This window comes from Microcaecilia unicolor, chromosome 3 (assembly GCF_901765095.1).
Source record: "Microcaecilia unicolor chromosome 3, aMicUni1.1, whole genome shotgun sequence".
In the NCBI taxonomy this organism is placed as follows: domain Eukaryota; kingdom Metazoa; phylum Chordata; class Amphibia; order Gymnophiona; family Siphonopidae; genus Microcaecilia; species Microcaecilia unicolor.
The window spans coordinates 267271451-267299148 of NC_044033.1; the positions used below are offsets into that span (position 1 = coordinate 267271451).

At 43.9% G+C, this 27698-nt stretch overlaps 1 protein-coding gene across 1 annotated transcript; it reads left to right on the plus strand.

Annotated features, from left to right (window-relative positions):
• The first annotated feature begins 57 nt into the window (after positions 1 to 57).
• Positions 58 to 27698, plus strand: TOMM20 (translocase of outer mitochondrial membrane 20). Its single transcript, XM_030198076.1, has 5 exons — positions 58 to 248; positions 14760 to 14806; positions 17760 to 17841; positions 25180 to 25322; positions 27306 to 27698. The coding sequence occupies exons 1-5, from the start codon at positions 125 to 127 to the stop codon at positions 27348 to 27350; spliced, it is 441 nt and encodes a 146-aa protein (XP_030053936.1). The 5' UTR covers positions 58 to 124; the 3' UTR covers positions 27351 to 27698.

Below are 27698 nucleotides of genomic sequence, written 5' to 3' on the forward strand. Positions count from 1 at the left end.
ATCAAAATGTGCCGGAAGCAGGTGTGATGACGTCCCCACTTCCCTGGCTCGGCTTGATGACGTTAGAGGGCAGCGGGCTGCGCGTGCGCGCCTGTAAAGGACGGTTAGGTGAGCTCGTGAGAGGATGTTGGGGCGGACGGGCGCTGTGGCGGCTGCTGGGCTCTGCGGAGCGCTTTTTATCGGTTATTGCATCTACTTCGACAAGAAACGGCGCGGCCATCCTGACTTTAAGCTGCGGTTGCGAGAGAGTGAGTAGGGATGCGGTGCGGCGGCCTGGGCCTTGCTGGGGGTCGGTGCTTCTCCTTCTTTTCTTGTCTCCCGGTGTTATATTCTGCTTTGTGGGTTTGCACAGTGACTTCTTTTAACAGCCAGCTAGTCCTGTAGTATTTTTCCAGTTTACTAACTATAACTCTTTGAATCAGTACGCTGCTTTTTCTGATAATTGTAAAAATTACAGGGCTTCTTTCATTTGAGCGCTGCTGTTGTGCCATTTAGTAGATGGCACAAAAAAGGTTCAAAGAACAAATGTAGGATATACGATAAATCAAGGAAGTGATGTGAGCTAACCAGAGATGCGATATGTTTATCCAATAAACACTGTTCTGATTTTTGCATTGGGGATGTCTTATTGGTGAAAACTTTAAAATTGGAAGCTATAATCAGCCTGGTACTTAAGTGTAAATACAGGTTGGGAAATATTTGTTTATTACATTTGTACCCCGCGCTTTCCCACTCAAAGCAGGTTCAATGCGGCTTACGTAGTAATTGGGATTACAAAGTATTGGTGGAGAGAAATAAGTTGAGTATTATCTGAGTAATAAAAGAAATAAGAATGTAGAAATGCAGGGATGAGGGGAGTAGGAGAAGTATGAGCAAGGGTAAGTGAGCAATTGGAGGGGTAGATGAGGCGGAGGGGAATGGGCAAGAGTGAAGGGAGTAGGAGAGGTGTGAGTAAGGGTAGGTGAGCATTGGGGGAGGGGTCGATGAGGCGAAAGGGGATAGAACAGAGGATAAGCAGGCGGGAGATGTAGTCTAGGTTGTTGTCATTATTTGTGATAGCATCTAAAAACACTATCCACCACAAAGATGCAGATATGCCCAGTGTGCAAGATTTCCACAGGAGTAATATTTAAAACCTGACACAACTGTGCAGAACTCTGCACAGGGAAAAGGTTAACAGCACATGTCAGCTGGCATTTGTTCTCTCCTCTCTCTTGTGCTTGAAAAACCCTCGGGTGTTCTCTCTTTGCCCCACAAACTGGAAAAACACAAACCATACAGTCGCTGCTCCACAGCTACCAACAGGCGACAAGATGGTGGTGGTAAATGGAATTCGATTGGAGGAAAGGAAGGTGAGAGAGGAGTGCCTCAGGGATCGGTACTGGGGCAGATTCTGTTTAATATATTTGTGAGAGACATTGCAGGAAAAGTTTGCTTTTTTGAAGATGACACAAAGATAGCCAATAGAGTGGATACACTGGAGGGAATAAAAACTGTGTGAAGAGATCTCCAAAATTAGAAGAATGGTAAAGGTTTGGCAGTTAAAATTTAATGCAAAGAAGTTCAGAAGTCCAAAGGAGATGTACAAGGTAACATAGTAGATGACGGCAGAAAAAGACCTGCATGGTCCATCCAGTCTGCCCAAGAAATGTGCCACTTTTTTGTGTATACCTTACCTTGATTTGTACCTGTCTTTTTCAGGGCACAGACCGTACAAGTCTGCCAAGCTCTATCCCCGCCTCCCACCATCGGCTCTGGCACAGACCGTATAAGTCTGTCCAGCACTATCCCCGCCTCCCAACCACCAGCCCCGCCTCCCACTACCGGCTCTGTTATTCAATCTCGGCTAAGCTCCTGAGATGTAGGAGATTGATATGCACAGCTTGGGAGAGAGACCTTGGGGTGGTGGTGTCTGAGGATCTCAAGGCAATGAAACAGTGTGATAAGGCAGTGGCCACAGCCAGAAGGATGCTAGGCTGGGTGGAGAGGGGTATGATCAGCAGAAGAAAGGAGGTGTTGATGCCCATATACAAGTCGGTGAGGGCCCACTTGGAGTATTGTGTTCGTTTTGGAGGGTGTATCTTTGTAAGGACGTAAAAAGATTTGAAGCAATTCAGAGAAAAGCGATGAAAATGGTATGGGGTTTCCGCCACAAGATGTATGGGGTGGGGGGGACTTGGTGACCTGAACACGTACACCCTGAAGGAGAGACGGGTGATATGATACAGACATTCAAATACTTGCAAGGCATCAATATACAAACAAACCTTTTCTAGAGGAGGGAAAGTGGTAGAACTAGAGGATATTAATTTAGATTGTAGGGGGGCCGACTCAGGAATAATGTCAGGAAGTACTTTTTCATAGAGAGGTTGGTAGATGCCTGGAATGCCCTCCTGCGGGAGGTGGTGGAGATGAAAACAGTAACAGAATTCAAAAATATTTGGGATAAACGTAAAGGAAGCCTGTATTGAAGGCGTGGAACAAGCTTTTAATGGTGATCATCAGTAATTGAGAAGCAAAGCCAGTTCTGGGCAGACTTCTGTGTCAGTGCCCTGATCATGGCTGGACAGATTCAGCTTCAATAGTTGGAGAACAAGGCCAGTGCTGGGCAGGCTTTAACAGTCTGCCCTAATCGTGGCTGGATAGGTTTGGATAGGCTGGAGTGGACTTCAATGACAGCTTCAGTAGTTGGAGAATATGGCTAGTGCTGGGCAGACTACGTTCTGTGCCCAGAAAATGGCAATGACTGAATTGTGGCCCTCGAGGTCCATGGTTGCTCACTTCTGGGTTAGAGAGAACTGGGGGAGGAGCAGGAAAGGCTGGGGTCTTGCTGGCCAGTAGGGAGAGAGAATGGTGAGGTGACAAGGGAAAAGGAAGCTGGGGGTAAAGGGGATGAGAGAGAATTAGGGGGCAGAGAGAGAAACTGGGGGTTGAACCTGCTTAGAGGCAGGGAGATCAAGCATATGAAGGGGTGTAAGAAGGCTAGAGAGAATTGGAGAGGGTGGAGCCTGTGGTGAGTGAAGGGTCAGGCTGGGGTAGGGAGAATCCATTTTATAATATTGTGTACAGAATTTTCAAAAATTTTGTGCCGATTTCTCCCAGGATTAACATATGCAATCAGTACATTTAGAATTGATCTTGCATCTTTGTCACAAGATTCATCAAAGGTAATAGTCTTTAACTATCAGTTTTAAGTTTTCCTTTTCTTCAAGATGCTTCAGTTAAGTATGTCCCAGTCAGCTACATCGTACCACGAATTACTTCAGTTCTTTTGCTGTACAATTCTGTCACAAATGAGTGTTTAGTAGAAGCCCATAACCCCTAGACTTATGTCTTCACCCACATTTTCAAATCATGCAGTATAAATCATTAGTACTCCAGACTATTAGATTGTAAGCTCTTTGAGCAGGGACTATCTTTCTTCTATGTTTGTGCAGCGCTGCGTACGCCTTGCAGCGCTATAGAAATGCTAAATAGTAGTAGTACTTAACTCCAACAAAGTTGTATTATTAAAATTACTAGTAAAAAAGGCCCGTTTCTGACACAAATGAAACGGGCGCTAGCAAGGTTTTCCTCGGAGTGTATGTGAGAGTGACTGTGTGAGAGTCAGAGTGAAAGTGTGAGTGTGTGAGTCTGGGTGTGAGTGTGTTTGTGAGAGTGTGTGTGTGAGAATGAGAATGTGTGCAAGTGTGTATGTGAGACAGTGTGAGAGAGTGTGTGTGTGTGCGAGAGAGAGAGTGTGTGTGAGACACAGATTCTCTGTGAGAGTGAGTGTATGAGACTAAGCGAGTGTGTGAGTGACTGTGTGGCACATAGAGAGTGAATGTGATACATTGTGAGACAGAGTGTGTGAGAGTGAGAGTCAGAAAGACATTGTATATGAGAGAGAGAGTGTGAGCCTTGCCCTCCCAATCCATGCCCATCTGTCCCCTGCCCCCTCCATTCATCCTTTTCCAGCAATTCCCCTCTCTCCCTGAGCCCTGCCCTCCCAATCCATGCCCATCCGTGCTCCTCTGTCACCTGCCCCCTCCATTCATACCTATACAGCAATTCCCCTCTCTCTCTGAGCCCTGCCCTGCAATCCATATCCATCCATGCCCATCTGTCCCCTCCATTCATCCCTATCCAGCAATTCCCCTCTCTCCCTGAGCCCTGCCCTCCAAATCCATGCCCATCCATGCTCCTGTCACCTGCCCCCTCCATTCATCCCTGTCCAGCAATTCCCCTCTCTCCCTGAGCCCTGTCCTGCAATCCATATCCATCCATGCCCATCTGTTCCCTCCATTCATCCCTATCCAGCAATTCCCCTCTCTCCCTGAGCCCTGCCCTCCCAATCCATGCCCATCCATGCTCCTGTCCCCTGCCCCCTCCATTCATCCTTATCCAGCAATTCCCCTCTCTCCGAGCCCTGCCCTGCAATCCATATCCATCCATGCCCATCTGTCCCCTCCATTCATCCCTATCCAGCAATTCCCCTCTCTCCCTGAGCCCTGCCCTCCCAATCCATGCCCATCCATGCTCCTGTCCCCTGCCCCCTCCATTCATCCTTATCCAGCAATTCCCCTCTCTCCGAGCCGTGCCCTGCAATCCATATCCATCCATGCCCATCTGTCCCCTCCATTCATCCCTATCCAGCAATTCCCCTCTCTCCCTGAGCCCTGCCCTCCCAATCCATGCCCATCCATGCTCCTCTGTCCCCTGCCCCCTCCATTCATCCATTTCCAGCAATTCCCCTCTCTCCCTGAGCCCTGCCATCTCAATCCATGCCCATCCATGCTTCTCTGTCCCCTGCCCCCTCCATTCATCCTTTTCCAGCAATTCCCCTCTCTCCCTTCCATGACCCCCCTCGCATCCATGCTCTTCTGTCTCCCATGTCCCAGCCTGTCCCGCCCTCTTCTTCCCCCCCCCTTCGCATCCTTGCTGTCGTTTCTCCTCTGCTCTCCCGTTCCCATTGTTCAACTGCCCACCCTCTTCTCTCCCCCCAACATCCCTTTTTTTTTTTAAATTTACCTCCGTGGCAGCGGTTCCGGCAGCGTCAGGGAAGGAGGCGGTGCTCCTGACGTCTAGCCTTCCCTTCGCTGTGTTCCGCCTTCTTCTGACGTCATCCTTGACGTCAGAAGAAGGCGCAACACAGCGAAGGGAAGGCTAGAGACGTCGGGAGCGCCGCCTCCTTCCCTGACGCTGCGCTTTGTTTGGTTTTTTTTTCCGCCCTCGACGTCATGACGTTTGCCCTGGACGTCATGACGTTTGACGCGAGGGCGGGGCAGAGACGGCTGGCAGCCTGGCTGGCTTCACACCACGAATCCACGAACCCTTCAAGTAATGTTTGAGTGACTTCAGAACGTTGTCTTCAGAATGTTCACGGTGCGTTTTATTATATTAGATGTGCCAGCTGTAAAACAGTTGAAAATACAGAAATGAAGAAATCGAATCACTGGACCTCAGTCTATTTTTGAGTTATAACATTTTCTTATACCTACTGATCACTTGTACTTTGCTTATTATTTTGTGTTTTGTTTGCCATGGCAGCTCATTTATGAAATAGTTGAAAACATATCAGGACGGGGTATTTCTTTATCATCGTGATGTGTTGTGCAGAGATTGTTGTACTGCCTATGTTTTAAACATAAAAGCGAAGGGCCCTTTTGCTAAAGTGCGCTAAACATTTAGGGCCTCTTTTACAAAACCACGCTACCGATTCTCGGTGCTGCAAATGAGAGGAAGCCCATTCAGTTCCTATGGGCTTCTCATTTGCCGCACAGGAATCACTAGCGCATCTTTATAAAAGAAGCCCTTAGCTAGCACATTGATTAGTGCATGAGCACAGTAACCGTTACTGTTTTGGCATGTCTACACTGATTCATGTACTGACAACATGGCCTGTTGTGGGGTGGAGAGCCAGCAAAGGTGGAAGTGGGAATGTTCCGAATGACCAAGGCAAACAACTGGGTATGAGCGTACAAAAGTTTATAGCCAAAGGTAAACTGACCCAAAAAGACCCAACATGGGCAGTGTTTCAGCTAAAAAGCCTTCTTCAGGTTTTGTAAAAAGTGTGACTTAATTAGCTTCACAAAATCATAACACATGTAAAACAATTGGGTTCCTGATGTGATGATACCACTTGAGTGAAGAATTGCACATGCTGCTCTGATGACTTGCAACGCCAGTAGATGTGTGATTCTTCACTCAAGTGGTATCATCACATCAAGAATCCAGTTCTACATGCCTTATGATTTTGTGAAGCTCATTATTCATTTATTTCATGTGAATGTCCTAAAAACTCAAGTGGCTAGTGCTTGCCCAGAACATGTTTGAGAATGTACATCTTTAATTTCAAAATATTTTAAAGATGAGATTTTCTCTCTCCAAAAGGAAGCCATGAGGCAGATATAAATTTTTTGAGCACTCCAACTAGTACTGCCTTGAATTGGAAAGCTTAATGCATATGAAAGCTGGAACGAAAATAGAAAATCCTTGATGACAGTGGAAATTTTTAGGGGCCAGTCAGGGGTGGTGAACTCTGGGCCCTGAATGACACAGAAAGTTAGGACAGCTGAATTAATAAATTGAATTTTAAATGAGCTGTATGTAAATGCATCATAACCCGTCTCAAAATATGAGTTGATCAGATTAGAGAATGACATGGGGACAAAGTTTGTCTCCATCCCCACGGGCTCTGTCCTCATCTGCAGAATCCTCGAACACTTATTTTATATTTAAATCTTTTTATTAAAATATAAAAAGGAACAATATGCTTTGCAGCTGTTGTGTATAAATTACAAATAGAGAACAGTAATAACAATGAGCAGCTATAATAACCCTCCTTCCCACCACCACCCTCTACCCTTCCAACCCCAACAATAGGTGATCTCTGCTACACCAAGGAATCCTAATTCACACTGTTAAAATGTCCAGGGGTATAAAATACAACCCGTTCTATATGCCCTAGAGGGGAAAAATATGACCTATAAAGCACTGTAATGTTTTTTTAATCTTTGGATAAATAAGAAATCATCAACAGTATCAGGATTCAATCTAGCTCTCCTGTCTTCCACAGTCCTTCCTGGAATAGAAGTTGTCTTAGAAGATGTGCTGGTAGCAGGATGTACAGGATCTCCCATGCAAATTTTGCTAGTTGTGGCCAGTATGTTTGCTTGTTTTTCCAAAAAATCAAAATATCTTTTTAGGCATCACTTAAACATAAAAGTCCAGTTCATTAACAGGCTTCACAGTAGAAAATGACACGGGGACAAAGTTTGTCCACTGTCCCCATTCCCGTGGGATCTGTCCCCGTCCCGTCCCCATCCCCATCCCCGCGGTTACTGCAGTTCTGCGTCCCCGTTTCATTCTCTAGATCAGATCTTGAAAATCAGCTTAACAGTGCTTGAATGAGAGTTGTCACTTCTCTCATATTTTGTATTCCTGGTCATGGTGCTCATGTTTCCTATCCATTTTATTTCTATCTGATGCAACAAGCAGGATGTCAGGAGACTGTCAGCACAAGGACAGCACAAGACTATTCCTGGTGCACACAGCAGAGGATGGAAAGCAGTGGGCATGAAAGGAAGTGGAGATGTGGCCATGAGACCTTTTTGCTTTATATTACCAGTCTCTTCATAAAATTTGATGATGCAGCTAGAGTTGACAACAGTTTTATGATAGATATATTAGCAGAAGATGCATGTAATATGCCAATATTGTTTGGATAAGGATTGTCATCAATAACACTCATAACTAAGAATAGAGGGGGAGAATGGGGGGGGGGGGATAAAAGTGGGAGAAAACTGTGATGATAAAAGGTATAATTTAGACTTCGTTGAGCAAGATGTTGTAAGTATATGTTTGTATTTCACTCTATTTGGAAGTGTGTTTGGCTTGATTTGTCATCAATAAAAATATTGAAATATATTACTAGCAGTAGCTTTATAGATCACCACGTGGCTGCTGCAGGGCTTTCTGTTGGCAAGCATGAGTGAAACTTCCACAGCAGACAACCTTTCCTCTTACTGGCCTAATGTTGGGCAGAGAAGGGTGCCGGAACTCAAGATTAGCCCAAGAAATTTCCATCCTTATATATGATTTAGCAATCTGTCTTCAAAAGCTAACCTTAAGTTTAAGGTCTAGTAAATATTAAGGATTTAATGTTTTCTTTCCTACAGGGGTTTCGGGTTGATTATTTTTTGATGTCTTTTTGTAAATATAATTTTACATTTAAAAGGTAATACAGATAAGACAGAAAAATAGTACAGTACTACAGGGAAGACTGAAAATTCAGAAGACTATTTGCATGCCAAAAAGTGGTGTAATACTGTGAGAAGCCTCTCTGCAGCTACTGGTGACAGAAGTGATTGCTTCCATTTGTCTCAAAACAATATTTGTGAAAAGGAACTTACTGTAAGGTATTTTCTGTCAGAGCTGTAGAAGCCAAAATAGTCATTGTTTTAGGAGACAAAGCATAGAAAGCTACATAATACAAAGTAAACAAGTGGGGAAAGCATGAAAAGCATAGCTTTTGGAATTCCTTCTAACCCTTCTGTGTGTACATGCAAATCTCTGTTTCTGATCTGAAGGATAGGGGCGGGGGCAGTTTGGAATGGCACCCATGTATTCTTTTGTAAATAAATTAAAATGAATCCAAGTGGGATAGCAAACCATTACCATAGCTGTGCCCAAAAAATTTTAAAATGTTATGTCAAGATACTGTTGTTCCACATCAACAGGTATTAATTGGCAATGCATATAGCATTGTTTCTGCCATAGAAATGCATTGGGCCATTTTCTTTTTTTTTTTTTTTTTTTTGGGGGGGGGGGGGGGGGGGGGTTATTTCTTTGGAGTCCCTAACCTGATTTGGTCTATTTCAAACTCTTTTTTTTTTTCAATGTTTTTTCTCCACACCACATTTGATCTCATTTCATTTAATTTCCAGACTGTTATTTTTTCCCACACAGATGTTCTTATACCCCAGTGATCAAAGGTGAATTCAGGCACCTGTATTTACCTTTGCACCTATGATCAGAGGGGCATGGTGTGACAAACAGCGCCTGCACCAGGCAATGGCACAGTGCTCATTTAAAATAGATTTAAATGAGCTCTGCAGTATTCTGCTCCTATGATCAGAGAACAGGGCTCAGAGCTGGCATTAGGGTCAAGGCTCCCTCTGTTCCTATCCCCCCCCCCCCATTCAAGGCAGCCCGGGTTGCCACCGTGTGCCCCCCCCCCCCCCCAATCGCTTCGGCCCTGGTGGCCTAGTTCTCCCCAAGCACTCCCTCCTCTTCCAGGGCCACCTCCAAAATGGTGGTGCCCTGCTCTGCCCAGTGCATCCCTAGCATGTAAGGCACAATCCTCCCGCACTTTCCCTGGATGAACAGCCCTAATAACGCACTTAAATGGGCATGTTATTAGCGTTGATTGTTGGGGAGTTAATTCCCCATGCTGTTTCAGCACTATTTTTAGGGTGCTGTTTTGGAACAGCGTGGAGAATTGATCATTGGGGCCTCAGCCCCTTATGTATGATTTCTTTCCATTAAGTGCTGAGCTGTAAAAATTAAAAATGGTTTAATTTTAGTTGTTATCAAAGTAAAATAAAACATTATCTGCACTGTACTAGCTGGATAACAAATGGGATGGGAAATAAGATACTTGATGCTGTCAAGTTCTTTGTGAGCTATCTTATTTCCTTCCTTGTCATCCAGACCAGACCAGTCCAGTCCAGATGAGTGGGTTATGCCCCCCCAGCTAGCAGATGAAGCCAGAGAAAAACAGATCAGAGCTGATTTCGCTCTCTTATATGGGGTTGCTGCTGCCTTCATCTCCATAGTATTTCTGTGCCTCCAGGAGATGGTGCAGACATGTGGCCTGGTGCTGCAACTACAGTAGGCCACTCCTGGGAAGTGGATAGGCCTAGATTCCCAGCAGCACAGACAGCCCTTTGGGGCTGATTTCCCTTTCTCCTGTTGAACAGACTGGAGGTCTAGGATTGGTGGAGGCTAGTCCACAGAGCCTAGGGGTGCTAAAGCCAGTGGTACTGACTCCCCCCCCCCCCCCCCCAAGATCCTTGTGAGGGTTGTGGATGTAGTGCCTACTGTCCTCCCTTACTCTTGGGAGGGAGCCAGGAGTATGTTCCCTGAGTGGAAGAAGAAGAAGGAAGGGAAACAAAAGGGTTGGGGGAGGGGAAGCCTTCAGTTTAGTCTTTCCCCAGCCTGCCTCCTGATCTGTTGTGGCACTGTGTCAGATGGCAACTCGATTAGGGAGACTGAAGTGATCATACTCCCTCTCCTTGTTTTCCAGTATCTGTAGGGAACAAGGGAGGTGATGCACTGCAGGTAAGTCATGGCAGTTCACCAGTTTTGATGGTGCATTTGTCCTGACCTGGGAGCAGACAGGAAGTCCACTTCATGGGAGAACTACATGAGGTCTGCCATTCTGTATTAGAGACCCCAAGAACAGGTAGAATTAAAGCCCTCTTTTCAGGTCAAAAGCCTGTGGTTCATCACCTGCCTAACAATTTATTTATTTTTTATCTCATTTGTACCCCACATTTTCCCAACTGTGTCAGGCCCAATGTCCTCAAAACCTACAGTGAGAGTGACGGGAAGCCCCCTGAGTAGTGCCCAACCACCAAGGGAAAGACTCTTCATGTTTCCATGAAGGAGAACAGCCAGAACATAGCCATGGATGTGTGCAAAGGGGGGGGGGGGGGGGGGGGGGGGGGGAAATTCCACTCTGGTCAAACCTTCTGACCTGGACTAGCTTCCTGAGGGAGAGATCTGCCAGAATTGTATAGCTCTTGGCCTCTGAATTTGGACCAATGACAACTACTGTAAGGAAGAAGAGCCTGACGTGTTTAAGACCCCAAGTCCTTCAATCCAGCTTCAAATTTTGGTCCATGAATTTAACTCTTGAAGAGGATGAAACTGTACAACCTGTTCAAGATTGCTATATCTGCTCTTCAGAAGCACGGACAAAATGAGGCCTTGCCTTGAACTAGTCTTTACTAGGCAACATGGAGGATCCAACCAAAGGAACATGTGTGCTGCTACCAGGTCCTGCAGGGACTATAAAGGGGACACTCAATCCATTCCTTGCCAGAGCCAATTGCTCCCTAGACAAAGTAGCCTTGTGATACTGGGCTAATGGAAGTCACCCTGAAAGAAGTCTGAACCAGAGGAGACACATATGGGTCTGAACCCAAGACATAACATACAGGTCCCCTTCATAGTTATTTTGCACTATAAAGGTGAACCTGGTAAGCTGGGAGGAGAGCTCTGGGGCAGCTGAAGTGATAGACCTGTTATTCCACCAGGGCCACTGTCAAGTCTAGGCTAAGGGCCAGAATTAACAATTTGGCACTCCAGCATTCCCAGCCTCTAGCTTGGGAGAAGACATACTAGGTGGTTGTAGGCAAGACAACCCTATTTGCTAATGGGAACAAATTTGAAGAATAGTAGTAATGTTCAGGCACCCTGATAAGTGTGTCAAATTTGGTTTGGGATAGAGTTCCCCTGCAGGACCTGGTAGCAGCACACATGGCTGACACAATTATCGGTTAGATAAGTTTTCTGAGCCAACTGTGTTTGAGACCCTGAAGTGTAAGGACTGGAAGAAGCAGCTGTGGCTCCACTAGGGGTCAGCTGGGGGACTGCAGAAGGGTAGATGTGGTCCCTCCATAAAAGCAGAAGGAAGAGATTGGGAAGTAAAGACCGATAAGTCTGACTTCTGTCATAGTAAATTAATGAAAACACTTTTAAAGAAGTGAAGTATCTGGAATCCAATTTGTTGCAAGACCCAAGGCAGCATGGTTTCATTAGAGGCAGGTCTTGTTAAACAAATCTGGTTAACTTCTTTGACTGGGTGATCAGAGAGTTGGATTGAGGGGGAGTGCTAGATGTGGTGTATTTAGATTTTAGCAAATCCTTTCACACAGTTCAGCATAGACAATTAAGCCATAGACTGGGTTAGGAATTGGTTGAGTGGAAGGCAACAGAGTAGTGGTAAATGGCACTTATCCTGATGCTACCAGTGGTGTGCCGCAAGGTTTGGTTCTTGGGCCAGTTCGTTTTAACATTTTTGTAAGCGATATTGGTGAAGGGCTGTTAGTTAAGGTTTGCTTCTTTGCAGATGGTACCAAAATCTGCAGTAGGGTAGATATCCCTGATGGTTTGGATAACATGAGGAATGACCTAGTGAAGCTTGAAGAAAGTCCAGAATTTGGCAGCTAAGATTTAATGCTAAAATATGAAGGATCATGCATTTGGCAGCAAAAGCCCAAGCAAACAGTACAATTTAGGGGGTGAAGAACTTTTATGTACGAAAGAGGAGCGGGACTTGGGTGATAATCTTAAGGTGGCCAAACAGGGCAACGGCGAAAGCTAGGGATACTTGGGTGCATAGGAAGGGGGATAAAGGAGATGGTGGTTCCCCTGTATAAGACTCTGAGACCTCATTTAGAATATTGTGTACCATTCTGGAGACGATACAAACAGGATGGAGCTACTAAAATGGTCGGTGGTCTTTGTCATAAAGCGTATGGGGCTAGACTTAAAGATCTCAATGTATATACTTTGAATAAAAGGTGGGAAAAGACAGATATGATAGAGATGTTTAAATACCTACATGGAATAAAATCACAGGAGGTGTCTTTTTCAATTAAAAGGAAGCTCTGGAATGAGGGGGCATAGGATGAAGGTGAACAGGGATATATTTGGAAGTAACCTGAGGAAATATTTCTTCAAGGAAGGGGTGATGGATTTGTAGCATGGCTTCCTGGTGAAGGTAGTAGAGACAAAAAGTGTATCTAAATTTAAGAAAGTTTGGGACGAGTACATAGCATCTCTAAAGGAGAGGAAGGGATTGTAGGTGACAGATGGGCAGACTGGATGGGCCATATGGTCTTTATCTGCTTTAATTTTTCTCTGTTTCTATGTAAAGATTCTTGCAGCTCTCATGGATGCCACATTCGGGCTCTGGGACATAGGCCCAGAAGCTCCCTTGCTACTCATGCAGGTGGGATACTGTCCTCCAGGGGGTTGAGCAAGCAAAACTGCTATTTGGAATCTGGGTTTATTCCTGAGGATCGGTTCTTCCTTCCTCTCAAGCCTTGCAGGGTACCAACTTTTAGGTTTTGGGTCAGAGGTTGGTCTCCTTGGATCCTTTTAAAGGAAAGTGTGTCTCTGTTCTCAATACTCCCCCATGTCTGAGGGTGGTGTTTTAGACAGAATTAGGGTTTCTGTCTTCTGATGATAGCTGGAGTGGAGGAGTAGCCTAATGGTTAGTACAGTGGGCTGAGAACTTGGGCTTGAGTCCCACTGTGGTTCCTTGTGACCTTGGGCGAGTCACTTAACCCTCCATTGGAGTGGAGGATTAGCCTAGTTGTTAGTGCAGCACTCTGAGAACCAGAGAAATTGGATTTGATTTCCACTGCAGCTCTTTGTGACTCTAGGCAATTTACTTAACCTCTATTGCTCCATGTACAAAATAAGTACCTGTACATAATATGTAAACCACTTTGATTGTAACTAAAAGGCAGTATATCAAATCCCATTCCCCTATCCATTATCCAAAGTACAAAACTTAGATTGTGAGCCCTCTAGAGACAGAGGAAATACCTGTATATAATATATAAACTGCTTTGGTTGTACCACAGAGAGGTTTTATATCAAATGCACCCCCCTCAGTCACTTTTGAGATACTTATAAGTGCCCAGATCTTTTAAATTTTGGGATAGTTTTTTTTTTTCTTTTGAAGCATCCCGATAAGACACAGTGGTCTTAAGGCCTCAATTGCAGGTGGAGTCAAGGAGATGATCACCTCAGACTATATCAATAAGAGTTGGCAAGTCCCAGAGGGCCAGCTAACCTACTCAGTTGGAGCACAAGTGTCCTTGTAGGCATAATTAGACTCTGTTTTCCAAAGGATACTGGTAAGAGTGTTTCCGTGCCTTGTTTGCACCCCTTCTCTAAGTGCCTCAGCTTGGTTGGGCAAGTCTGAAGGTTTGACACCTTAGGTGAAGGAGCTTTGAGAGCTATCATGGTTTCCTCCTACTCAGTCTGGCTAAAGCTTAGGCACATCCCATTCATGTAGACTGATCTGGCATGAATGATAAGAAAAGGAGAAATTTGGAATTACTTGTAAATTTCTTTTCCTTGAGTACTGCCAGACCAGTCCAGAACCTACCCATGGAAGCCATGGCAATTGAGGGTTCTTGTTTTAACAGAGTCAGAAAGCTAACAAAGAGTATGTTGTAGCCCACTCTGAAAATAGTTTCCTTGGTGAAGGGAATTTTCATTCCTGGGTTAGTGACCATGAACTGATGATTTTGACTGCATCAGGTTTAGTTTTGAGAATAAATTGGAAATCCAGAATGTAAGAATTGCCTTCAGTAGTCTTAGCTTTGATATAGGATACCAAGAAGCTGAAGGCAGCCCATTATAGGGGGAGTAAAATCAGCTCTGAGCTGTTTACTGTGGCTCTGTCTTCTGGTTGGGGGGGGGGAATAACCCACTTGTTTGGTCTGGTAGGACTCAAGGAAAGGAAATTTAACAGGTAAGGCTAAATATCACCCTTCCCATAATCTGTGGACCCTTAACAGAGATGTTAATGTTCAGGTTGGGAAATCACTCTTTAAGCTCTTGATCTTCAGATGCTATTATTTTCTGCCTTTGGGCTGTAACTGGAGCCCTTTTCCTTAATGCTCATGAGAACTGAGGATAGTAGTTGACTTATAAATTAATTTTAATGCTGATTTCTTTTGTATCCACAGAAAGGCGAAAACAAAAGATTGCCAAAGAAAGAGCAGGGCTGTCTAAGGTGAGTTCTTGATTTCAGTTGCAAATGGGTATATTTCATGATTGTGTACATACACCATATATGTAAAGTTAGTATGCAATACAAGATGTGTAAACAGTTTGGTGCTCTTCATAGGAGAGGTTGCTGTGCTTATAGAATGTTAAAAGCACAGGTTTTGTTTTCAGGATATCTGTAATAAATATTTACAGGAATTATTTAAATGACTCTATGGCTAGTTTATACAAGGCATGAAATTTTCAACAACGTAGCCAGTGCTGTACTAATGATCACTAGACTAAAAGAGAAGAGGAAGGAGGCAGCAAAATAGCAGGAAAAGAGATGGGGAAGGTATAATATCTGTATCTAGTCACTTTATCATTCTATGTTATCTTCATCTAGTGCTCCAGCTGGCTTACCCAAGGTTACTTCTGGTGGAATTCTGCACAATTCTGCAGACATTTTTCCATATAATACACTATAATAATTGCTACTTTTGAGTAATAATTCATTGAAGATACAATGTAGAATTTTGTACTTTTTTGTGCACAATTCCTCCCATCCTAAGTCCAGACCTTATTCCGTTGGCTCCCTCGCTCTATCTCTATCCTTTCTTTGGCTTGACCTCCCCCACCCCCTTAGGCACATATACAGTCTCTCTTGCTCTCAGGTCCCATTCTTATTCAAAATCCCCCATTTTCGCTTTCTCTCCACCCCAGTCCCCTCCCAACAAAGACCATCAGTTCTCTTTCTTCACCCTCTCCTCCCACAAGGTTTGAACCCCCCCTCAAATTTCTTTTTCTCAAGTTCCCAGCAAGTCCCCCAACTTGCTTTGCATTGTCCTGGCTGCTTCTCTGGCTCTTGTTCTTCCTCCATCCCCTCTCCATATAGCTACCATAGTGTTAAATATCCTGCAGCAGACTGAATTGGCCAATTCCACTTTAAAGATAGGAGGGGAGAGGACCACTGTTCGACTTGGTTGGCACACACTGATTGAGTTTCCAGCTGGCTCTCTATTTGGCACCAATCATAGAATCCCTAGAGCACTCTTAAATAGAGAGAGAGAAAAAAAAAAAGGGGGGGGGGGGGGTTACAGACAGGTTCCCTTAACTTTGCCTCACTCTCTCTGACCTTTGGATGCATGGGCTACAAAACTAACTCTACTATTTTAAAGCTGCACTGTTTTTACTTCCAGGTTTTGTGAGCTATCTTATTTCCTTCCTTGTCACCCATACCAGACCAGTCCAGATGAGTGGGTTATGCCCCCCCCCCCAGCTAGCAGATGAAGCCAGAGAAAAACAGATCACAGCTGATTTCGCTCTCATATATGGGAAATATAAGCTGCAAATTCTATGCGGGAGAGGACTTCTACATTGCTTGGTTGCTCAGAATTTCTCACAGGAATACAAGATCCTGGAGTAACCCTTGTCTCTCACTTTTCTTAGATCTCAGAACCTCCTAATCTCTGTTCCTCTCCACTCATTCTCCTCCAAATCATCCAATCTACTTCATCCACAAGAACGTTCTCTGTGCTGATACATGGATCTCTTTTCTACACTAAATAAACAAAGTAAATTATATAGGTAAACAGATGGAAAACTTTTTTTTTTAATAATATACTAGTAAAAAAGGCCCGTTTCGGACTCAAATGAAACGGGCACTAGCAAGGTTTTCCTCGTAGTGTGTATGTTTGAGAGAGTGTGTGAGAGAGAGTGACTGTGCGAGTGTGTGTGTGTGACAGAGAGAGAATGAGACTGGGTGCGAGTGTGTGTGTCAGAATGACAGTGTGTGCGAGTGCATATGTGAGACAGTCAGTGCGAGAGAGAGAGAGTGTGTTTGACACAGATACAGTCAGTGTGAGAGAGAGAGAGTGTGTTTGACACAGATAGTGTGGGTGTGAGAGAGAGAGAGTGTGTTTGACACAGATAGTGTGGGTGTGAGAGAGCGAGTGTGAGAGTATGTCTGCAAGTCCGAGAGTGTATGAGACCGAGAGTTTGCAGATCCCCCCTCTCCCCTTCCACCCCTGTCCGAGTTGCAGAAACCCCTCCCACTTCCCATCTGAGTTGCAGGACCCCTCTCCCCTTCCCGCTCCACCTCTCGCCCGCTCTCGGAGTTGCAGGATCCCCCTCCTTCTTGTTCCCGACCCCCCTCCCCTTGCAGTTCCAGGACCCGCCCCTCCGCTTCCAGTGCATTTCCAGGAATCCCCTCCCACCCCCGTCTCATTTCAGGACCCCCCTCTGTAGTTTCAGGACCCCCTTCCCTCCCCCCTGTGTCGTTCATGACCCCCCCCCCCCCTTCCCTGTCATTTCGGGACCCCACCTCTCTGGCCCTCCCCCTCGTAAGAGCCGGCTGTTGCTGAAAAGTTTGTACCTCCTGCAAGCAGGGACGCCGCTTCACACAGCTTTCTGTTTCGCTTGTGTTTCAGCGGGACCACAGGAACAGCCGAAACTGAAGCGAAAGAAGAGGCTGTGCCCCGCTTCTTTTTTTGAAAGCTTTCAGGTCGAGGATTGAGCGGTGGCTGCGTTGATGTTGGGGGGGGGGGGGGTGGAGGGTGGTAGCGTTGGCAACCTGGGGGGGTGTAGGGGTGAGGGGTGCCGACTTTGGGGGGGTCGTGGCAAAGGGCGGATACTGCGCCTCCAACGGGCTGTGCCCCGCTTCATTTTTCCTTCAGCCGCGTAGCAACGGGTTTGCGATGCCATTCATTCAGTGTCAGTGCTTCACCCTCGACGTCATCACGTTTGACGCGTGGGTGGGGCAGACACTCATGGAGGAAAATCGATCTCACCCACTTCACTTTTAGAACGTTGGGTAAGTGAGGCTTCATTAGAACGTTGGAGGTGCGTTTTATATAGAGAGAGAATTTTACAGGATGTTCTGATGTGACCAGGGAGGAAAGGAGTTTCTAGAACAAGCCTACGTTCCCTTTGAGGCAAATCTGCAGCACATTTTAATAAAATTACTTATTTTTATGTTTCAGTTACCTGACCTCAAGGATGCTGAGGCTGTTCAGAAGTTTTTCCTTGAAGAGATACAACTTGGAGAAGAATTATTAGCACAAGGTGATTCTTAAAAAGTGTAACCAAAGCATGGATAAATTTTGCTGATTTCTGTGGATTAATGCTTGGACTATTCTGGGGTTCATTACATAGAACTAACCGTATTTAATGGCACCATTAGTGCATGAGGTCACTCAAAATAGATTAGGTACCCTCTGAAGTATCCAGGCTTGTAGTGTGGCTGCTTTTGGAGCCTATGCAAAAGCCTAAAGAAAACTGCTTTCCTCAACTTCAGCCAAAGTGCTGATGAACCTATCACACACCAGCACAAACTCATACCACTAAGGTGAGCGCAGTGTTAATGACCCTCCTAGTGCTATGAAAGACATGTTCAGCACAAGAACTCACACCATCTACACTTGAATCTTCATCTTTGTCTCTCTCTCCAGTTTCCAGAGCATTCTGTTTTCTTTTTGCAAGAAAAAATGTTTGTTGATTTTTGTGAACTTAACTGAAGCTCTTTTGCTAGCACTTGCCAAGGAACCTTCTTTTTTTTTTTTTTTAATGGATTTTTCTCACACCTTTTCAGTAATAGCTCAAGGTGAGTTACATTCAGGTACACTGGGTATTTCCCTGACCCTTGAGGGCTCACAATCTAAATTTGTACCTGAGGGAATGGAGGATTAATTGACTTGCCCAAGTTCTCAAGGAGCAGCAGTGGGGTTTGAACTGGCCAACTCTGGATGTCAAGACCTGTGCTCTAACCATTAGGCCACTTCTCCACTCGTCATTCCTCTGGCATTGAGCAATATAGAGAGACACTTGTTTAAATCCCATTATATCACTGTTACCTACTTTAGAGTCCAAGCATGAGCTTGTGCATTTGCTTCTTCCCTCTCCTCCAGATTCATTTCCCTATCTAATGTAGAATGCCTCCTAAATCATCATCAACTTTATTTTATATACCACAGTCATTAATACATCCTTTTGATACCCAACTGCTCTGTAGAGGGCTCTACAGAAATAACATCTGACCCTTCTCCACTGCTGAGAAATGCGTCCTGGTATAGGACATTTATATCCAAAATTTGTTCACAAGATATCTAAAATTCTCTTTCTGCGTACAGGAAACAGAACCAAGATAGGAACATAAGTATAGCCTGCTTCCAACAGTGGCCAATCCAGGTCACAAGTACCTGGCAGAAACCCAATTAGTAGTAACATTCCATGCTACCAATCCCAGGGCAAGCAGTGTCTGATCTCAGTAACAGACTGTGGACTTTTCCTCCAGTTGCCCCTAAGGAAACTGTCAGTGTACCTGCTCATGGCCTGCTCAAATACCAGCAGCACCATTTGTTTTGCCCTTTGCTATACTGCCCTTGTGCATACAACAGAGCAATTTATGATAAATATAAATTATTAGGTTGAACCCTAGGTGGATTTTGCCTGTTTCCAAGAAGTTGGACATAAAAGTATAATGAAGTCCAGTCAACTCTAGGGTTTAATATAGCAACACTTTTCAGTAGTAGTTGAAGCAGCCATGAAAGGTGAAAAAATATAGGTGTTTCTCTCACTCCCCTGGGAGAGAACCCCAGGATGTAGATCATTTAGGAAAGTGTCTTCCAAGGAGCTATGCTCAGATTGCTGCCCATTGGTGCTACATAGTTCAGTACATGCATACTGTGCTTCAGAAAGTGCAGATATTTTTACCTAGTCTTTCAGTGTAAGTTCAAACACAAACCTAGCTAGCTGCTATACTGGCAGAGGCTGATGAGTGTGGTGCTTGTCTTATCATAGCAGCTTATGCTGCTTGTGAAACCTCGGGCAGAATTTGTGCTTAGGCAGCTATAGCCAGATGCTTAGCATAGTTGCAAGATTTTGGCTTGCATGAATATATCCACTTTCAAGTTAACAGATGCTACTCACACTAGACATATTTTATAGAAATTGAGAGAGTTGACATGATAAAAGATCATTATTCTCCTTCAGTTTAGCCTTCTGCATTGACCTCTTCTGCTAGGTGTACTTCTTTTAACCAATATTAACATGACTATTACCAGGTCAAAGATTTTGTTGCTTTAAAGACAAGGCAAAAAGGGCTCAGCTTAAACAAGCTCCTTCTTCATCTAAGCAACAGCCTTCTTTTTGATTGAATGTTGAACTTCTAGTTCCTATAGAATACTCATCCTGCCCTGCCTTTGAATGGGGTTCAGGTTTTTCCCTCAGACCTGGGTCCTTTCTATAATCCGGGGTGGTTAGAGCTTCTGATTCATCAGCTGTTTCCCAGATTGGCTTCTTATCATGGACCCTACTTCCCTCCAGCCATCTTGGTTTCTTACATAGTAACATAGTAGATGACAGCAGAAAAAGACCTGCACGGTCCATCCACTCTGCCCAACAAGATAAATTCATATGTGCTAGTTTTTATTTGTACCTGTCCTCTTCAGGGCACAGACCGTATATGTCTGGCCAGCACTATCCCCGCCTCCCACCACCAGCTGTGGCACAGACCGTATAAGTATGCCCAGCACTATCCCCGCCTCCCAAGTACCAGTCCTGCCTCCCACCACCAGCTCTGGCACAGACCGTATAAGTCTGCCCAGCACTATCCCCGCCTCAATGTCTTTCCAGGCTAAGGAATGGAGGTGTCTACTCGAGACAATTTCTTATTCCAAGAAATACAGAAGGCTTGTGCCGTATACTAGATGTCAAAGTCCTCAACCATTTCCTCTTCAGGGACTTCCACGGAAGCCTTGCAAGGCTGTTGCTGGAAGTCTTGGCAGCCATTTTAAAAAAGCAGAGAGGAGAAGAGAGGATCAGCGCTGTGGCATCGCGCAGGAAAGAATGGGGATCTTTCCTGACCCAAAGAAGCCATTAGACCACCAGGCTGCCTCAAGCTATGTGCCAGGAGGGCATCCAGGGTTGGAGAGGATGTGGGTGGATGGATGGAGTCAGGAAGGTAAAAGGGTGAGTCTGTTTCCCCTTCCTTGCGCTGCTGTCATTGCTGTACACTCAAAACAAAGCGAGTGAACCTATGAGCTGCTTCATTCACATTGTCATTCTTTATTGTTGGTGGCATTTTTATTTAATCTCCCTTGTATTTTCAGACATGCCTGCTTGTGCAGCATACAGATGTACACAGAGGAAGTATAATGATAGAATAACTTTTCACAGGTAGAGTAGTAATTTGTTATAAATCATAATCAGTGTGTTATTTGGAGGGGCTGGTTATAAGGACACCCTAGTATGTGTTATATTTGTGCAGAGTTGTTTTTTTTCTCCTGGTAAAGGACCACTAAAACAGGTATGTTATGAGAATCAGATGCTCAGTATTCAGAGTTTCTATCTATTTACTTATTTATGACATTTATATCACACATTAAACATGAATTAAGTTGAAACCATGGCACGTTTAATATCTTTTTTTTTTTTTTTTTCCTGTGCCTACATCAAAAGAAAAAGATGGCATGTGGGAACTTGCTGTTTTTGTTGTGTGAATTGCAATGGTATATAATAAAAATGCACTTGCTTTTTGTATTACTACTTTTTCACAGAAAGGTATTGAATAATTAGAGAAGGGCTTCCTTCATGCAGAAGTTTTGTCCAGCATCAGTCTAAATGTGCCAACATTGTCCAGTTCAGAACACTATTAACCACCAAGTTCCTACAAAGTTAATTATGTTGAGTAGAAAATAAATCTGTTGCTTCAGGCTTCTTATGTGAATATTGCATCAAGAATATAACTAAAGATCAAAAGTGGCTTAAAACAGGTGGGTCTGTGGAAGTGGCATATGGTGTCGCAGGGGGAGGATGGGAAGGGGGAGGGAGATAAATGTATAAGGGAGAAAACTATATAAATCTTGAAGTTCCAAGGAGTTGTTATTGGGTAGTTGGAATTGTTGGATGAAGAATCATTGGATATTTTTGAGTGTTGGTATAATCTGTGTAACAGAGGAATGTTATTGTTGTGCACAAAGCAATTGTATTGACTTTCTTTTTACTTGAGCAATAAAGACTTCTTACAAATTAAAACAAAACAGGTGGGTCTTAAAGCCAGTTTTGAATCTGGGATATGAAGATTGTAGATGCAGGGATTTTGGAAGTGAGCTCCAAAGGGAGAGTGCTAAGTAACTGCAGAGGAGCAGGTAGTTTCTAAATGAGCAGATGAAGGATCAGGCAGACAGAGATGACAGTCATCCAAGGAACATAAAGCAAGGGAGGGAGTCTAGGGTATGATATGTGAAGAAAGGTTAAGAAGGGGTATTGGTGTGCAGAGTCCTATGTGCAAGAATGAGCATTTTAAATGTTATCCTGTGAGAAACCGGTAGCCAATAGTATTGTTTCAAGAGATGAGACGCATGATCAAAATGACTAGCACCACAGGGGGTCCTAATGGTCCATACTTCCTTGGTTCTCATAGCTAAAGTGGATCTGACGTATGAATCTTTAAAGTTGGGTCAACACATCGTTAATAGTGTTGCTTGATAGTGCTTTTCTTATACTCCCTAGCTTTGCTCTATTTGCAGTTTCTGAATACTTTTCTACTCACCATTCATGGTCTGGCATGTCTTTGGCAGTCCCACTGGAGTAAAGACTGGAGTCGTACTCTTTGCTTGCAGGAAGCACTGTTTCAGTCTCCAGTCAGTGTAGTTCCTAATCTGTGAAGCAGTTCTCTTTCCTGGGAGAGTCAGGGAATTGATATACCACCTTTCTGTGGTACACTCAAAACGGTTTACATTTATTATATGCAAGTACTTTCTCTGTCCCTAGTGGGCTCGCAGTCTAAGCTTCTGTACCTGGGGCAATACAGGGTTAAGTGACTTGTTCTCAAATTTGGTTTTCAGGGTAATCAAATTAGATAAATGGATTTTGTCGTATTGAGATCAGTTTTCTTAAATACATCAATTTTTGTTTAACGTGGTGTTAACAGCCAGGAATAATGAGATACAGATGAGACATGTTAACAGGTGTCTTTAATAGTATGCATTGCTTTGTTTTGCCTGTGTTGTACACTGTCCAGAGCTTTTAGAAGAGTATAAAGTTGCAGGTGTTGGTATAAAAAGTTACTTTTTTGCATTGAAATCTGCCCTTAAAATCAGCACAGTTTGTTTTTCACTACACTTAGGGCCCTTTTACAAAGGCGTGTAAGGGCCTACAAGCATTTAGCGTGCGCCAAATCAGCTTTACTGCCTGGCTACCACATGACCCAGGCGGTAATTCTGAATTTGGCGCACGCTGAAAACACCCGGTAGAAAATATTTCCTATTTTCTACCGCATGGCACTTACCCGGCAGTAAACGGCAGTGGACGTGCGCTGCATGCCTACCACCTGGGCATTGCGTGAGACCTTACCGCTAAATCAACGGGTGGCAATAAGGTCTTAGACCAAAAATTGACATGTGCTGGTTTTTATTTTTCCGCTTGTCCATTTTCTGGCATCAAAAACTGGCCTAGCGTGTGCGCCCAAAGACGAGGTCGACTGCTGCAGGCCACTTTTTGCCGCAGCTTAGTAAAAGGGCCCCTTAATGAGTTATGATCTATTTAACATAATGTTGCATCTCCTTATCTCAGCATAGCTAGTGGGCATGTGTTAGTGCCTGTTTTAATGCAGGCATTTAACATTATTGTTAATGTACCTTAGTACATTGATCATCTAGTCAGTCACCATTGTGTATATCTTAAAAGCTAGACTAGCCCTTTGAGGCCCTTAAACATGAGCTGGGAGCGATAAAACTACTTAATTTCAGTACTTTCCCTGACAAATGGTTTAGAAAAATTTAAGGGGCCAATGCAGAAACATTGCATTAGAGCCATGTGCTAACTCTGCCCATTGTGCGCAAATGCAAGAGTAAAGCCAGTTTTGCTCCTCAGTGCAGTAACCAAATATGCATGCAAAAAAAAAAGTGCTAACATGGGAGAGCATGCCGAATGCATGTAAGCACACGGGTCTGTACTGACAGCTGTATCTTGTGCACAGATCAGCACCCAGAGTTGCATGTGGCACAGTGCTATTTTATGCATAACAGTTTTGCCATACCAATATTTATGCACAGAATATCATTCTGGTACATGTGCTGATTCTATGTGCATGCAACTTGGGTGCTGATAGCTGTTTGTTTTTGTATGTATGTGTGTATGTAGACCTGTGTCAGCCCACAGTCCAGCACTTACACTCCTCTGTACCTAACATAGTAATATAGTAAATGACAGCAGATAAAGACCTGTATGGTCCATCCAGTCTGCCCAACAAGATAAACTCATTTTACATGGTTTGTGATACTTTATATCAGAGTTTGATTTGTCCTTGCCATTCTCAGGGCACAGACCATAAAGGTCTGCCCAGCACTCTTCTTGTACTAAGTTCTGAAGCTAACGTTGAAACCCCTTAAAATTTACACTCCAGCCCATCCATATCTATTCAGTCATGATCAGGGCGTAGACCGTAGAAGTGTGCCCAGCACCAGTTTCGCTTCCCAATTACCTGCGTCGCCACCTAATTTCCGCTAAGATTCCGTGGATCCACTCCTTCTAAACAGGATTCCTTTGTGTCCCAAGCATGTTTGAATTTCATTACCGTCCTCATCTCCACCACCTCCCGCGGAGGGATTCCACATATCCACCACCCTCTCTGTGAAAAAATACTTTCTGACATTACTCCTGAGTCTGCCCCCCTTGAACCTCAATTCATGTCCTCTAGTTCCAGCTTACATCTTTCATTAAAAAAAAAAAAATGCTGGTCCTTATGCTGGCTGTATAAGGAAGAAATAGGCATGAAATCCTTCCACAAAAGTTCTGAGCTAATCTTTTGCACCTTCTCAGACCTAGCATGACAGCCTCCTGCATTATGCTCAGCCTTTTGGTCTCATCTGCCTGAATAGACTCATTACAGTGGAATTAAATGTTTTGTGTGCTGGTGTGTATGCTAAGCTTGGTGCATGGTTAGCTGGTGCTTTTACCTAAGGTACCCACAAAATTGTGTGCTAAAGCCAAGTAAAGCCTAGTGCGCTTTATTGCATTGGCCCCTAAACTTGTAGCTGGCCCAGTGGCATGGTTTAGTGTCAATGTGTTGTACACTGTTTTCAAGTAGATTTCCAGGTTAGCCACCTCCTTGTTCTAGCATGAGCTCGGGGATGCTTCCAAAAGAAACCATGATTTAATACCTTTTTGCTCAATGTTAGAATGGCTGGGCTAGAGGGAAGGGAGGGAATAATCCTGGGTTGCAGGAAATTTAAGTTGCTTAGGCCAGTTCTGTTCGGGCTGGGAACCCAAAGGAGCATAAGGAAACTGCCAGGTCAAAGTAAATCTTCACTCTAATATTATATGTAACATACTGTAAATTATTCTTTATATTAAAGCTTTGGAATTTGAAAGCAAATTGTAATGTGACTCTTTGTCTTGTAGGTGATTATGAAAAGGGTGTTGACCACTTGACCAATGCCATTGCTGTGTGTGGACAGCCACAACAGTTGTTGCAGGTGTTGCAGCAAACGCTTCCACCACCAGTATTCCAGATGCTTCTGACTAAGTTACCAACCATTAGCCAGGTATAGATTTCTTTATTCATGTTCTAGAAATGTGAATAAATGTAAATACATGTAAGCTCTAAATAATTAAAAGCTAAAATATGTACAGTAGATGTCTTGTGACTAATCTTTGATAACTATGAATGTGTTAGATTTTAAATGTTAGAACAGCTTTAGTATAAAGTCTGTTAAACTCTTCTGTTTTAGCATTAATTCTGCTAGCTAAAGAGTATGTGAGCATTATATTGAGTGCTTAAAAATCAGAATCGAGGCAGTTTTGAAAAACTGATGAGTTGGTTAGATAACCTGGTAGTTATACCCAATTATCTTTAACCCAACATTAAACTAGTTTCTAGGCTGTCATATGATTGGTTCAAGTCAAACAATTAAATTGAACCTGCTAGTGCTCAAAATACACACTAACTGGCTTAAATGAACCTTGGGAATGTCCACAGCCCACAACCTGTCATTATTAGAACCATCCAAAGTTATTTTGTGTTCAGATATCAGTATTTCTTGGATGTTGGTTAGATCAGGGGTTCTCAACCCAGTCTTTAGGACACATCCAGCCAGTCACATTATCAAGATATCCAAGGTGAATATGCATAAGAGAGATTTGTGGAGCTGGTGCCTGTAAATATACCTCATGTATATTCATTGTGGGTATCCCAAAAACCTGAGTGGCTAGGTGTGTCCCAAGGACTGGGTTGAGAACCACTGGGTTAGACTGATAGCGCAGATTTTTTCCCTTAGGTTACAAAGCAAGTATTGTTCATGTGGCAGAACAATTCAGGCTGTTAACATTCCAGTTTTTCAGAGTTTACGCATGTACACCTCTCCAAACAGGGCCACAGAGACTGGGGGCAGGGGGGGGGGGGGGGGGGGAATTCCCCGGGCCTGGGCCCTGGCCATAAAAACCTAGACGTGCCCTCTGCGGTCCAATATCCCTTTCATCCTTCCCTCCTCCCCTTCAGTAGTCTTCCATTGTTTCTGTGGGCTGCTGGCAGCGTCAATAAAGGAGGGCAAGCTACCTCTGGCTGGTCCCAGAAGCATTCCCTTTATGTTCTGCCTCCTCTGATACAACTTCCTGTGTCAACGTAGGTGAGACACAGCAGAGGAAAAACTTTCCAAGACCAGCCAGAGGCAACTTGCTGTCTTTATTGACACTGCCTGCAGCCCACAGAAACGATGGACGATCGCTAAAGGAGAGTAGGGAAGGACGACAGCAATACCGGACCATGAGGGGTTTGGGGAGAAGGTTAAAAGATGCCAGCCTGTGCGCAAGGATGGGGAGAGATGCCAGTAAGTAGGCAAGGGGGAGAGGGACAGATTATGGCAGACCGCAGGGGCGGTGGCAGGGCCCTTAAGATTGTTTGTCCTGGGCCCAACTTTGTCTCTTGGCAGCCCCATCTCCGAACGTTGGTGATACAAAAATTTGATCATTGACAGTAACAAAGCTAGGTTTTACTGTGATGTGCGTGGGTCAATACGGGTTTCAAAGACTGTAGTGGAGAAAGTTAGTGAGCTTTAAAGGAGGATTACTAGAGATATTGCTATAAATAAACGCTGAGACCTCCACATGAGGTTGCAGTTTTAGAAATATCTGCTGTTCTTGTAGTTTGACTGAAGTACTTGGATAATACTGTGGTGACTATAATGTTACTGAAAGCACTCTGTGGAGCTTCATTCTGTCAGTGACTTGATCAGCTTGCTTGCAGCTGTCACATGGCCAAAGGACTCATCTATAAACACCATGAAACAGAGAAAAAGATGCTGCTTCTCTTTCTCAAATCACACAGCCATCTATGCTAATGACTGAAAGATTCATTGCAGTAATGTTCTGAACAAAACATGACACTGCAGTTGCATTTTGAGTTGGCAGAAGTGAGCAGAGTAATTTGTTTTGGTATAATAGATGTCTCTTGCCCATAAAATTTCTACCAGTATTGTGAATATGATGAGGTATGACATGTGAATTAATTCTCTGAATCTGTTTCTTTATAGAGAATTGTAAATTCACAGAGCTTAACCGAGGATGACGTTGAGTAAGGAACAAAAACAGTACATTTCTCTTTCAAAAAGCAGAAGATGAGCTGATGAGGCAAAAAATCCAAATATGTTAGTAAATGGACAGTATATTGTATCAGAAGCTGTAAGAAAATTACCAGAATTTAACTTTTTGTAGGTGGATTTGGCTGTGTTATTTATTGATTTGGTGGAAGGGTATTCTTTTTCTTCTCATGCGGAAAATACCCAGTTATTTGTAAAATATTACTGCATTCATTTACTAAAATATCTACATTGTACATAAAATAGTAATACATACTATGTATCAAATGCTCATTTTGGGGTGGGGAGGAGCAAGATTAATGCAATAAAACAAGATGTCTCCTTTTT

Excerpts from the sequence above, each read along its gene's own strand:
- TOMM20 (XM_030198076.1), top strand. The coding sequence starts at position 125 with ATGTTGGGGCGGACGGGCGCTGTGGCGGCTGCTGGGCTCTGCGGAGCG. Across the intron at positions 249-14,759 it reads TAAGCTGCGGTTGCGAGAGA|AAAGGCGAAAACAAAAGATT; the intron begins GTGAGTAGGGAT and ends TTGTATCCACAG. Across the intron at positions 17,842-25,179 it reads AGAAGAATTATTAGCACAAG|GTGATTATGAAAAGGGTGTT; the intron begins GTGATTCTTAAA and ends TTTGTCTTGTAG.